At 35.9% G+C, this 13,316-nt stretch overlaps 1 protein-coding gene across 1 annotated transcript; it reads left to right on the plus strand.

Moving 5' to 3' along the window:
- The first annotated feature begins 6,403 nt into the window (after positions 1-6,403).
- On the plus strand, positions 6,404-6,910 carry LOC120420819 (endocuticle structural glycoprotein SgAbd-5-like). The gene has a single exon (XM_039583939.2). The coding sequence runs from the start codon at positions 6,482-6,484 to the stop codon at positions 6,794-6,796; it is 315 nt and encodes a 104-aa protein (XP_039439873.1). The 5' UTR covers positions 6,404-6,481; the 3' UTR covers positions 6,797-6,910.
- Positions 6,911-13,316: the final 6,406 nt, after the last annotated feature.

The following is a 13,316-nucleotide window of genomic DNA, read 5'->3' on the forward strand; positions in this document are numbered from 1 at the left end:
TTGTTTTTGTTTTTGTTTTTGTTTTTGTTTTTGTTTTTGTTTTTGTTTTTGTTTTTGTTTTTGTTTTTGTTTTTGTTTTTGTTTTTGTTTTTGTTTTTGTTTTTGTTTTTGTTTTTGTTTTTGTTTTTGTTTTTGTTTTTGTTTTTGTTTTTGTTTTTGTTTTTGTTTTTGTTTTTGTTTTTGTTTTTGTTTTTGTTTTTGTTTTTGTTTTTGTTTTTGTTTTTGTTTTTGTTTTTGTTTTTGTTTTTGTTTTTGTTTTTGTTTTTGTTTTTGTTTTTGTTTTTGTTTTTGTTTTTGTTTTTGTTTTTGTTTTTGTTTTTGTTTTTGTTTTTGTTTTTGTTTTTGTTTTTGTTTTTGTTTTTGTTTTTGTTTTTGTTTTTGTTTTTGTTTTTGTTTTTGTTTTTGTTTTTGTTTTTGTTTTTGTTTTTGTTTTTGTTTTTGTTTTTGTTTTTGTTTTTGTTTTTGTTTTTGTTTTTGTTTTTGTTTTTGTTTTTGTTTTTGTTTTTGTTTTTGTTTTTGTTTTTGTTTTTGTTTTTGTTTTTGTTTTTGTTTTTGTTTTTGTTTTTGTTTTTGTTTTTGTTTTTGTTTTTGTTTTTGTTTTTGTTTTTGTTTTTGTTTTTGTTTTTGTTTTTGTTTTTGTTTTTGTTTTTGTTTTTGTTTTTGTTTTTGTTTTTGTTTTTGTTTTTGTTTTTGTTTTTGTTTTTGTTTTTGTTTTTGTTTTTGTTTTTGTTTTTGTTTTTGTTTTTGTTTTTGTTTTTGTTTTTGTTTTTGTTTTTGTTTTTGTTTTTGTTTTTGTTTTTGTTTTTGTTTTTGTTTTTGTTTTTGTTTTTGTTTTTGTTTTTGTTTTTGTTTTTGTTTTTGTTTTTGTTTTTGTTTTTGTTTTTGTTTTTGTTTTTGTTTTTGTTTTTGTTTTTGTTTTTGTTTTTGTTTTTGTTTTTGTTTTTGTTTTTGTTTTTGTTTTTGTTTTTGTTTTTGTTTTTGTTTTTGTTTTTGTTTTTGTTTTTGTTTTTGTTTTTGTTTTTGTTTTTGTTTTTGTTTTTGTTTTTGTTTTTGTTTTTGTTTTTGTTTTTGTTTTTGTTTTTGTTTTTGTTTTTGTTTTTGTTTTTGTTTTTGTTTTTGTTTTTGTTTTTGTTTTTGTTTTTGTTTTTGTTTTTGTTTTTTTTACTAGAACTTTTCAGATTCCAATTTGGTTCAACAAAGCTGTGTCCACTCTCCCACGCCCACAGTGCGTGCACGACTGACCAAAAGCTAAAAACGGATAGTTGAGCGTCATAAATTAAGGCAACAATATGAGACAATTTCTATTGAAATGAGACACTGAAGCGTAACCGAGCCGAGCCTTGCAGCAGGATTCAAAGTTTACTGTGTTTGGCCCCGGCTTTCAGCATTGGTCATATTCATCTAGTGCGGAAGGATGGAAATTATATTTTGGGAAATGTTGAAATGTTTTGCACCCGATGAAGGTTGGTGAGTCCTGGCGAGGAGAGGAACAAGAACGATGATGGTGATGGCATGCAGTTTTGAGAATAATTGTTATCCATTGCGGATTATGCATTCCCCCAGAAGGGTGGTGGGAGGGGGTGGTGAACCCGAATCAACATAATTTATAATTAAATGTCACCGGAAGGCAGGCCAAGAGAAAAGCACATGGAATGCAGATCATTTAGGGGATAATTGAATGTTAGTTTTGGGCTCTTTGCTACGGTTTTTTTGTTTAACTAAACCACACAGACTAAATATTTCCATGCGTACCATTGTTTACCATAGCTCTTGCATTCAAAGTCAAATGTTTAACAACTAATACAACACATGTTCAAGTCATAAAATCTAACCAAACCAGTCTTCATAATGTTCCGATCAAACCAGATCGTCGCAGATCAAGGCATCGATATAAAATAGCTCATTTCGCCAGCCAATGAATAAGTTTTTGATTTTTTTTTTTTTTCGACGAAGTCACGTACTAAAATTAGCATAAAATTCGTTCCTTCCTTGTGCACGACCTTGACATTCATTCCACACAAAGCCAGAACATCTTTGTCCGGCGGCCACCGCGAGGCAAATCTTCTTTTACGATGTTGCTGCTGGACAATCAGACGAAAATCGCCGCCAAACCGGTCCCATTTGAAAATCTGTATCAATTTCAAAAGATGTGGTTTGCACTGACTTATGCACCTAACGCACTATAGGCCGAAATGTCTGAAAAGGAATTTAAATAAAATAAAAATGATTGTACATTTAGAATGATTTAATAATAAAACAACAAAAACAAGATAATTTAACAACAAAATATTTGACTTTGTTCTGAAAAAGTAACAATAGACTTTCTCAAAGCGAAATTACGAAATTAATTTTTCCAATTTAATTTTCTTTCAGTGATGTATCTCACCAAAAATTGGTCATGAGCAATTCTCTACCAAAACCGGAAATGGATTTTATTTGTATTTTTTGATTTGGCTCAAACTTTTTGGGGGCCTTCCCTATGACCAAAGAAGCCATTTTGCATCATTAGTTTGTCCATATAAATTTCCATACAAATTTGGCAGCTGTTCATACAAAAATGGTACGTAAATATTCGAAAATCTGTAACTTTTGAAGGAATTTTTTGATCAATTTGGTGTCTTCGGCAAAGTTGTAGGTATTGTTAAGGACTATTTTTAAAAAAATAGGTACACGGAAAAAAAAATTTCCCGATTTTTTTATTAACTTTTTTTTCACAAAAACTCAAATTCCCAAAATATGTATTTTTTGATTTTCGAGATTTTTTGATATGTTTTAGGGGACAAAAATCCGCAACTTTTGAGCTATAGAGAAACATGGTCAAAAAATCTGCCGCCGAGTTATGATTTTTTGAAAAACTGGTGATTTTTGGAAAAAATCGAAATTTCATACATAAAATTTTTTTGACCTCATTTTTTTATGCAAAATTGAATTTGCAATCGAAAATTACTTTACAGATTTTTTGATAAAGGGCCCCGTTTTCAAGATATAGCCACCGAAAGTTTGATTTCAGCGAAATATTTGCAGTTTTTCGATTTTTAAAAATAGTGACCATGAGCGACCATTTCTAAATTTTTTTTTTTTTGAAAAGTTCAGAAAATTTGCTATAAAATTGTCTAAGAGACACCGAAGATTGGACCTCTGGTTGTTGAGATACAGCGGCTTAAAGAAAAAGAAACACGAAAATTGAAGTTTTCTAAGTCTCACCCAAACAGCCCACGATTTTCTAATGACGATATCTCAGCAATTAATGGTTCAATTTTCAATGTTATTACATGAAACATTCGTGAAATTTTCCGATCATTTCGAAAAAAATATTTTGAAAATTTTTAAATCAAGACTAACATTTCAAATGGGCATAATATTCAATGTTTGGCCCTTTTAAAATGTTAGTCTTGATTTATTTTTTTTCAAAATATTTTTTTCGAAAAGATCGGAAAATTTCACGAATGTTTCATGTATTAACATTGAAAATTGAACCATTAGTTGCTGAGATATCGTCATCAGAAAATCGTGGGCTGTTTGGGTGAGACTTAAAAAACTTCAATTTTCGTGTTTCTTTTTCTTTAAGCCGCTGTATCTCAACAACCAGAGGTCCAATCTTCGGTGTCTCTTAGACAATTTTATAGCAAATTTTCTGAACTTTTCAAAAAAAAATATTTTTAGAAATGGTCACTCATGGTCACTATTTTTAAAAATCGAAAAACTGCAAATATTTCGCTGAAATCAAACTTTCGGTGGCTATATCTTGAAAACGGGGCCCTTTATCAAAAAATCTGTAAAGTAATTTTCGATTGCAAATTCAATTTTGCATAAAAAAATGAGGTCAAAAAAATTTTATGTATGAAATTTCGATTTTTTCCAAAAATCACCAGTTTTTCAAAAAATCATAACTCGGCGGCAGATTTTTTGACCATGTTTCTCTATAGCTCAAAAGTTGCGGATTTTTGTCCCCTAAAACATATCAAAAAATCTCGAAAATCAAAAAATACGTATTTTGGGAATTTGAGTTTTTGTGAAAAAAAAGTTAATAAAAAAATCGGGAATTTTTTTTTCCGTGTACCTATTTTTTTCTAAATAGTCCTTAACAATACCTACAACTTTGCCGAAGACACCAAATTGATCAAAAAATTCCTTCAAAAGTTACAGATTTTCGAATATTTACGTACCATTTTTGTATGAACAGCTGCCAAATTTGTATGGAAATTTATATGGACAAACTAATGATGCAAAATGGCTTCTTTGGTCATAGGGAAGGCCCCCACAAAGTTTGAGCCAAATAAAAAAATACAAAAAATAAAAATGGTCGAAATCGGCCGGTTTTGTAGAGAATTGCTCATATCATGAACGTTTTTGAAACAAACAAAAAAATATTTTCATCACAAAAAATGTGTTCATGAATGATAAATGATTTAAAAAAAAAAAAAGAGATGAACATTTTTTTATCAGCCTGAAATATTCCTGAACTTTTTAAACGGTGCACTGTAAATTTGTTTGTGGAATTCTATTTTATTGAAAATCAGATTTTACACCGGTAAAACAATTCAAACAAAATTCAACCATGATTTTGAGATCTTTGATTTTTTTGCAAACATTCATAACTAAGGCAAATAATGTTTCATCTCTGTGCTTGAAATGTGGTTTTTTGTCACCAAAATCATATCTGATAATAACAATTTTCATAAATGGTATTTTTGAGCATTTTAGATTTTTTTGTTAAGTGAACTTACTTTTTTTCCAGAGTTCTCCTTATCCTTTCTGACCAAATACCATTTTTTACCATAATTTTTATTTTGATACATTTTATTGATGTTTCAACTGCTAAACAAATCGATAGAATGAAATAAAAGCTGAATTTGATGATTTTTTTTTAAATTTGGAATAGTTGGATAATGAAATTGATAAAAGTTCAGCTTAAAACTGATTTTTTTTCAAATGTTGTTTTGTTGTGATGGTTAATTGATTGAATTTTGAACATTTTTCCACTACTGTTATAGAATAACAAAATTTTAGAGTGCGAATTGAGTTTATTACGCATTTTTCTTCTTCAGTGAAAACATCAGAAACCTTGCTTTGTTTTTTTTATATTTGTTTTTCGAACTATTGAAAAACTCCAGAATTGTTCTCTACAAATGTACAAAAAGCACTCAATTCAGATGTGAAAATGGTTTTGCTAAATTCACTTAAAAGTGAAGTATATGTTTTTGAATAATTTGAAAAATCTGTAAAACTTTGATAACGCTGCAAAAATAAATGACAGATATTTATCAGAAATTTTTTTTTTTTTATAATGCCAGATAAATAATTTTCAAAGATAAGAAATGTCTCACAAAAACAGGGAGCAAACAATAATTTGATTTTTTTTTAAAGAAATTCGAAGGGCAGGCAATTGTTTGCCCTCTACACTTAATCTTTCAATTTTTTGCGGCCTTCTGAGAAGCAAAAATAATAAAAACTGTTAGTTGAAGTTAACAGAAACAATCACAATAAAATTTAATTCAGTCACAATCAACATTTTTTTGGTGCTATCAACCTTTCTTAAACCCAAAATATATGTTTACAATTGCAACGCCACCTTATGCTTCTTTGCGGCCTGCCACTGATTCTGAAATAACAGATCCGGGTTTAAAGATACAAGTTTGTTTAATGTATATACAATTTTTGAAAGTTGGGAAAGTTTTTTTGGGAAAAAAATATTATCTGACCAAAGTCGAGTGGGAGAAGTGTCATTAAATGCTTTTTACACCAGCCCAGTTGTTTTGTAATCATTAGTTTTCAAAATATCTAAGTATTAACGAAAAAAAAATTATTGCTGTAATTCACATTTGAATTACACAAAATTCCAAATAGTTTTGATCGAGCCCAAACATATCATATATGATAACCTACGCAGGAAAGTTCATTTTATGTAGTATTCGGTTGATTAGGCTTCTATTTCCATTAAAATTTTAAAGCTTTTTGAAAAAATATGTTGTTTGCTCTCTTATTTATCGGGCCGCTTTTGAAGGGGGCAACATAGACTTTGAAAAATATTTAAAACATCCTAAATTCATTTTTTTATGCAATTGATGGTTTTCAAATAAAATGATAATTAAAAGACGATTATTAATGAAGTGAAACAAAAATTTGTAATAACCTCAAAATTCATGAAAAAAGATAACAAATAAGAAAACAAAAGATTTACCAAACCTTCCACAGTGCCCACGGCAACGCTACCTGTGGTTTCAGTGGCTGCGACATGCCGGCCGTCGCCGCCGCCACCGCGACAATTTACCTTGGTGAAGGAGACACTTTGAATGTCTAATCGACCGATCAGCAGATCATCTGCGTTGAAGAGTGTGAAGAAGATGACACCAGCACGGGAGTGATATAAAAAGGCGCCCCGATTCACTATCTCGCTATCAGTCAGCTGTCGAACAGTGTTCAAACCACAAGTTTCTAACAATCCTCTCAGAAGTCTTCAACCTTCAAAACACCCGTCAAGATGAAATTCCTGATCGCATTCGCCGCCATCGTTGCCGTGGCCCTGGCCGCCCCCGCCGACGAACGGGACGCCCAGGTGACCAAGTACGAGAACGACCACAAGGGCATCGACGGGTACAACGTGGCGTACGAGACGAGCAACGGAATCGCCGGCAAGGAACAGGCTGAGCTGCGGACCTTTGGTGATGACGTTGCGGCCATCGTAGTGCGCGGATCGTACTCGTACACCGGTGCCGACGGACAGGTCTACACCGTCAACTACATCGCTGACGAGAACGGTTTCCAGCCGGAGGCCGCCCACATCCCACGTGCCTAAACAGTCGAAAAATGGTTGCAGTGCACCACGCTCAGGTGTATAGCAGTAGGCAGAAAGGCAGGTTGTGAATAGTGCACAGGTGCTGTAAATAAAGGTTTAGTTCTAGTAATCAAACTGTGGTGTGTTGTTTTGGGAAATTGAGCCCAGGGGATGTTATGGAAAGAAATGTCATTGAAAGCAACCAATAACTAAGCAAAGTGAATTTTTCCCGTGATCCATGAAGTGCATTGTGGCCACATTTTGAAAGCGGGTTCAGTAGCAATTTCTTAACTTAATGTTAACATTTAATAGGTCGTCTTTCCTAAGGAGTTGTTATAAGGTCCAGCCTCGATCTACCGCGGAAGCGTTATCACTGGGCTACGTGGCTCGGTCAACCAATAACTAGGTGCAGCCAAATTGAATCAAAAATGTGTAACAATTTTGATAATTATTGATAATTGATTTTGAAAACACTTTTGTTTTGTTTTGTCGGACGGAGAAGAAAATGTTGGCCCCTGTCTACACACAAAAACCTATTTCTGAATGCTACATCATTTATGGTGTAACACTTTTGTACGTCATTAAACATTTAAATTTAAATGCAATTTGATGTAAATTTGCAACAAATCATACGTAAAAATATGATTTTACGTGTGATTCAACCGTTTACGTCGAATTTCACGTTTATATCAACTGAGTTTACATGTAATTTATTTTTTTCCGTGTCGAGTAAATTCACATATTTTTTTCTGTGTAACCTAGAGGTTTGGACTCACAATCCAATGGTCGTTAGTTCGAATCCCGAGGAGGATAGAAGCTTAGGTCTAAAAAGAGGTTTGCAATTGCCTCAACAATCAAGCCTTCGGACGCCTAGTTTCGAGTAGGAATCTCGCAATCGAGAACGCAAAGGCAGTACTGTAGACCGAACAATAAGATTTTTTTATTTGTGGTTTTTGAAAATTTGGTCTAAACAATGAAATGAGGAAAAATGTTCTTCTGCAATTGCAAACCTCTTTTTACACCTTAGCTTCCATCCACCCCGGGATTCGAACTGACGACCTTTGGATTGTTAGTCCAACTGCCTACCAGCGACTCCACCGAGGCAGGACCCAGGGAGACGACTCCTACACCTGGATTGAGCTAACGACCTAACCTTTTCAGGTTAGTCCGGGGCCAACATTTACTTCCCGTCCGACGGAAGGCGTGATCAGACAAATCTCGTCTCGAAAAATGCCACCGGGTCCGTCTGGGATCGAACCCAGGCCGACTGGGTGAGAGGCAATCACGCTTACCCCTACACCACGGTTCCCGGTTACTTAACTGTACAAAATTTTTGAACGTTTCATTTTATAAGAAATTTAGTATACTTTTTGAATCTACAAAAACCCAATTTGTTCACTTTTTTTTTCATTTGGATCAAGGTTTTTCATTTGAAGATTTTGAGTTTTTTGTCACTTTGCACAAAAGTAACCCTTGTAGAGTGTTATTATATTAACAAATTTATAGAGCAGACAATTACAAAAAATGATGTCTATACATAATGGCAATTGAGCTCGACAATCAAAATTTAGATAAGGGTAATTCTCTACCAACTCACACGCAATCGGGAAAAGTTGCCCCGACCCCTCTTCGATTTGCGTGAAACTTTGTCCTAAGGGGTAACTTTTGTCCCTGATCACGAATCCGAGGTCCGTTTTTGATATCTCGTGACGGAGGGGCGGTACGACCCCTTCCATTTTTGAACATGCGAAAAAAGAGGTGTTTTTCAATAATTTGCAGCCTGAAACGGTGATGAGATTTTAAAAATAAATAAAAAATATTTTCTGACATAGGCTCTAAGCTCTAAGCGACTTTTTCAAATGATTTTGGAAACTCCAAAATATTTTTTCTTGAAAGTCAAACTTATCACTTTTCATTTGCGTCCGAGAGTGGTAAAATCGGTTAAAATGGAGCGAAGTTATATTTTTTGAAAATGGTGGTTTTAGAAAATATTGTTAAAAATAGTGTTTTTTGGGTCACCCTAATGGCGAAACAAAAAAAAAACGACTTGAATTATTTAGGCCAAAGTGTAACAGTTTGTCTCTTCATGAATTTTTAGATCAATAAACAATACAAATGTATCATAATATTGTGAAGGATCAATCAAATTGTGTCAATATTTACTCCTGAACTTCCAAGCTCGAGAAAAAGGTAAGATTTGTATGGAAATTCCCCTTCTTTTGGAGTTGGAGAATTTAGTTGTTTAGAACAAATATATAGATTAGATAAGTTAAGGCGGAGTTTCAAGCTTTAAAAAAGTTAGGACGAAATGCGAATTTGTTATGAAGATTTTCATAAAAGTGACAATTTTACCATTTTAGGGGCAACTTTAATTTTAATTTAATATGGATTAAATTTTGTTTTAATTGCAGTTTTGACAAAGAACTTTGTCCTAAGGGCTCTATTCTGGTGAGGTGTCAATCCAGAAAAACGAAAAATGTCGCGCGTTACGAAAATGTTGCATGCTTGGTACTGGGGAAGGGGTCTGCAACGCAACAAGACACTGTTGCGTGGAATTTTCCACACAGTTGAAACAAAAAGCGAATGATGAGGTTTGGGATAACCGGCACAAAAAGGTGGGGCATCCGTCACCATTTCGAGCCAATATAAACCCCGCTCGATCAGCCCAAGAAAATCATTCTATCGCTGGACGCCGAGGAGTGAACAACAACCTGGACCTGGAAGCAGATGGCCTGGAAGTCCAGAAGCAGTTGGCCGAAAAGCAGCTGGCCTGGAGCAAGGAGCAGCCCAAGCGGAGGCAGGCCAGCCGAAATATTCTGGTCACAAGACACGGAGTGGCCAGAACCCTCAGGGGTGTTCCGATGGAAGGCCATACGAGACGGGACAATATGGGTATCAAACTTCTTGGATTTTGATACTGGTGAAGAAAATGGCCATTTTGACAGTATTGGCAACAACCTGGAGTGGCCGGTGCCCTCAGGGAGATTCTCCCGGGAGGACATTTACCGAACCATACGATTTTGGGCAATATGGGTATCAAACTTCTTGGTTTTCAATACTGGTAATGAAAATGGCCATTTTGACAGTATTGGCCATAACCTGGAGTGGCCGGTGCCCTCAGGGAAGTTCTCCCGGGAGGACATTTACCGAACCATACGATTTTGGGCAATATGGGTATCAAACTTCTTGGTTTTCAATACTGGTAATGAAAATGGCCATTTTGACAGTATTGGCCACAACCTGGAGTGGCCGGTGCCCTCAGGGAGGTTCTCCCGGGAGGACATTTACCGAACCATACGATTTTGGGCAATATTGGTATCAAAATTCATGTTTTTCAATACTGGTAATGAAAATGACCATTTTGACAGTATTGGCCACAACCTGGAGTGGCCGGTGCCCTCAGGGAGGTTCTCCCGGGAGGACATTTACCGAACCATACGATTTTGGGCAATATTGGTATCAAAATTCATGTTTTTCAATACTGGTAATGAAAATGACCATTTTGACAGTATTGGCCACAACCTGGAGTGGCCGCTGCCCTCAGGGAGGTTCTCTCGGGAGGACATATACCGAACCATACGATTTTTGGCAATATGGGTATCAAAATTCATGTTTTTAAATACTAGTAATGAAAAATACCATTTCGACAGTATTGGCCACAACCTGGAGTGGCCGGTGCCCTCAGGGAGGTTCTCCCGGGAGGACATTTACCGAACCATATGATTTTGAGTAATTGTTCAAGGCTCAACTGCGATCGTTGACGATGACGATGGAATGAAAATCATTGGCAAAAATGCTGCCTTCACGACTCCACGGCTAAACAAAACAGCCAATCAGAGAGCGGAAAGATTTTTGCGTGGGTCAAAGCACGCGCTTGCTTGTTCAAGGCCAACTGCGATCGATTGACCGTTGACACTTGCAAGCGAAAATTGTTAATATTCGTTAATTTTTTTTAAAATGAAAATTTTGGGGGAAATATTTAAATTAATTTAAACGCCAAGCGTCAAAAGCTTTAAAAATGCATCAAAAGCAGTGCATGAATCATTTGAAACAATAACTCTTTCGTGAATTTTTCGTTGGCGCTGAAAAGCGTCATTTTGTTAAATTGCAGCAGAAGTTGATTCTTGTGGCCATCTTCTCGAGCGTCCATCCAAGTAGGCCTTGTTTTTCTCCTTCGACGTCGTTTTGGCAGCAATTTCACGCACACGCTGGCGTGTTTCTTCTTCTCGGAGCTTGCTCTTGATTTCCTCCAGTCGTTGATTTTTTTCCGCTGCTGCTGCTACGATGTTGTCGGTTCGAACGATGACGATGGAATGAAAATCGTTGGCAAAAATGCTGCCTTCACGACTCCACGGCAAAACAAAACAGCCAATCAGAGAGCGGAAAGATTTTTGCGTGGGTCAAAGCACGCGCTTGCTTGTTCAAGGCCAACTGCGATCGATTGACCGTTGACACTTGCAAGCGAAAATTGTTAATATTCGTTAATTTTTTTTAAAATGAAAATTTTGGGGGAAATATTTAAATTAATTTAAACGCCAAGCGTCAAAAGCTTTAAAAATGCATCAAAAGCAGTGCATGAATCATTTGAAACAATAACTCTTTCGTGAATTTTTCGTTGGCGCTGAAAAGCGTCATTTTGTTAAATTGCAGCAGAAGTTGATTCTTGTGGCCATCTTCTCGAGCGTCCATCCAAGTAGGCCTTGTTTTTCTTCTTCGACGTCGTTTTGGCAGCAATTTCACGCACACGCTGGCGTGTTTCTTTTTCTCGGAGCTTGCTCTTGATTTCCTCCAGTCGTTGATTTTTTTCCGCTGCTGCTGCTACGATGTTGTCGGTTCGAACGATGACGATGGAATGAAAATCGTTGGCAAAAATGCTGCCTTCACGACTCCACGGCAAAACAAAACAGCCAATCAGAGAGCGGAAAGATTTTTTGCGTGGGTCAAAGCACGCGCTTGCTTGTTCAAGGCCAACTGCGATCGTAGACCGTTGACACTTGCAAGCGAAAATTGTTAATATTCGTAATTTTTTTTTAAAATGAAAATTTTGGGGGAAATATTTAAATTAATTTAAACGCCAAGCGTCAAAAGCTTTAAAAATTCACCAAAAGCAGTGCATGAATCATTTGAAACAATAACTCTTTCGTGAATTTTTCGTTGGCACTGAAAAGCGCCATTTTGTTAAATTGCAGCAGAAGTTGATTCTTGTGGCCATCTTCTCGAGCGTCCATCCAAGTAGGCCTTGTTTTTCTCCTTCGACGTCGTTTTGGCAGCAATTTCACGCACACGATGGCGTGTTTCTTCTTCTCGGAGCTTGCTCTTGATTTCCTCCAGTCGTTGATTTTTTTCCGCTGCTGCTGCTACGATGTTGTCGGTTCGAACGATGACGATGGAATGAAAATCGTTGGCAAAAATGCTGCCTTCACGACTCCACGGCAAAACAAAACAGCCAATCAGAGAGCGGAAAGATTTTTTGCGTGGGTCAAAGCACGCGCTTGCTTGTTCAAGGCCAACTGCGATCGATTGACCGTTGACACTTGCAAGCGAAAATTGTTAATATTCGTTAATTTTTTTTAAAATGAAAATTTTGGGGGAAATATTTAAATTAATTTAAACGCCAAGCGTCAAAAGCTTTAAAAATGCATCAAAAGCAGTGCATGAATCATTTGAAACAATAACTCTTTCGTGAATTTTTCGTTGGCGCTGAAAAGCGTCATTTTGTTAAATTGCAGCAGAAGTTGATTCTTGTGGCCATCTTCTCGAGCGTCCATCCAAGTAGGCCTTGTTTTTCTTCTTCGACGTCGTTTTGGCAGCAATTTCACGCACACGCTGGCGTGTTTCTTCTTCTCGGAGCTTGCTCTTGATTTCCTCCAGTCGTTGATTTTTTTCCGCTGCTGCTGCTACGATGTTGTCGGTTCGAACGATGACGATGGAATGAAAATCGTTGGCAAAAATGCTGCCTTCACGACTCCACGGCAAAACAAAACAGCCAATCAGAGAGCGGAAAGATTTTTTGCGTGGGTCAAAGCACGCGCTTGCTTGTTCAAGGCCAACTGCGATCGTAGACCGTTGACACTTGCAAGCGAAAATTGTTAATATTCGTAATTTTTTTTTAAAATGAAAATTTTGGGGGAAATATTTAAATTAATTTAAACGCCAAGCGTCAAAAGCTTTAAAAATTCACCAAAAGCAGTGCATGAATCATTTGAAACAATAACTCTTTCGTGAATTTTTCGTTGGCGCTGAAAAGCGTCATTTTGTTAAATTGCAGCAGAAGTTGATTCTTGTGGCCATCTTCTCGAGCGTCCATCCAAGTAGGCCTTGTTTTTCTTCTTCGACGTCGTTTTGGCAGCAATTTCACGCACACGCTGGCGTGTTTCTTTTTCTCGGAGCTTGCTCTTGATTTCCTCCAGTCGTTGATTTTTTTCCGCTGCTGCTGCTACGATGTTGTCGGTTCGAACGATGACGATGGAATGAAAATCGTTGGCAAAAATGCTGCCTTCACGACTCCACGGCAAAACAAAACAGCCAATCAGAGAGCGGA

The sequence above is a fragment of the Culex pipiens genome, chromosome 2 (assembly GCF_016801865.2).
Source record: "Culex pipiens pallens isolate TS chromosome 2, TS_CPP_V2, whole genome shotgun sequence".
NCBI lineage: Eukaryota > Metazoa > Arthropoda > Insecta > Diptera > Culicidae > Culex > Culex pipiens.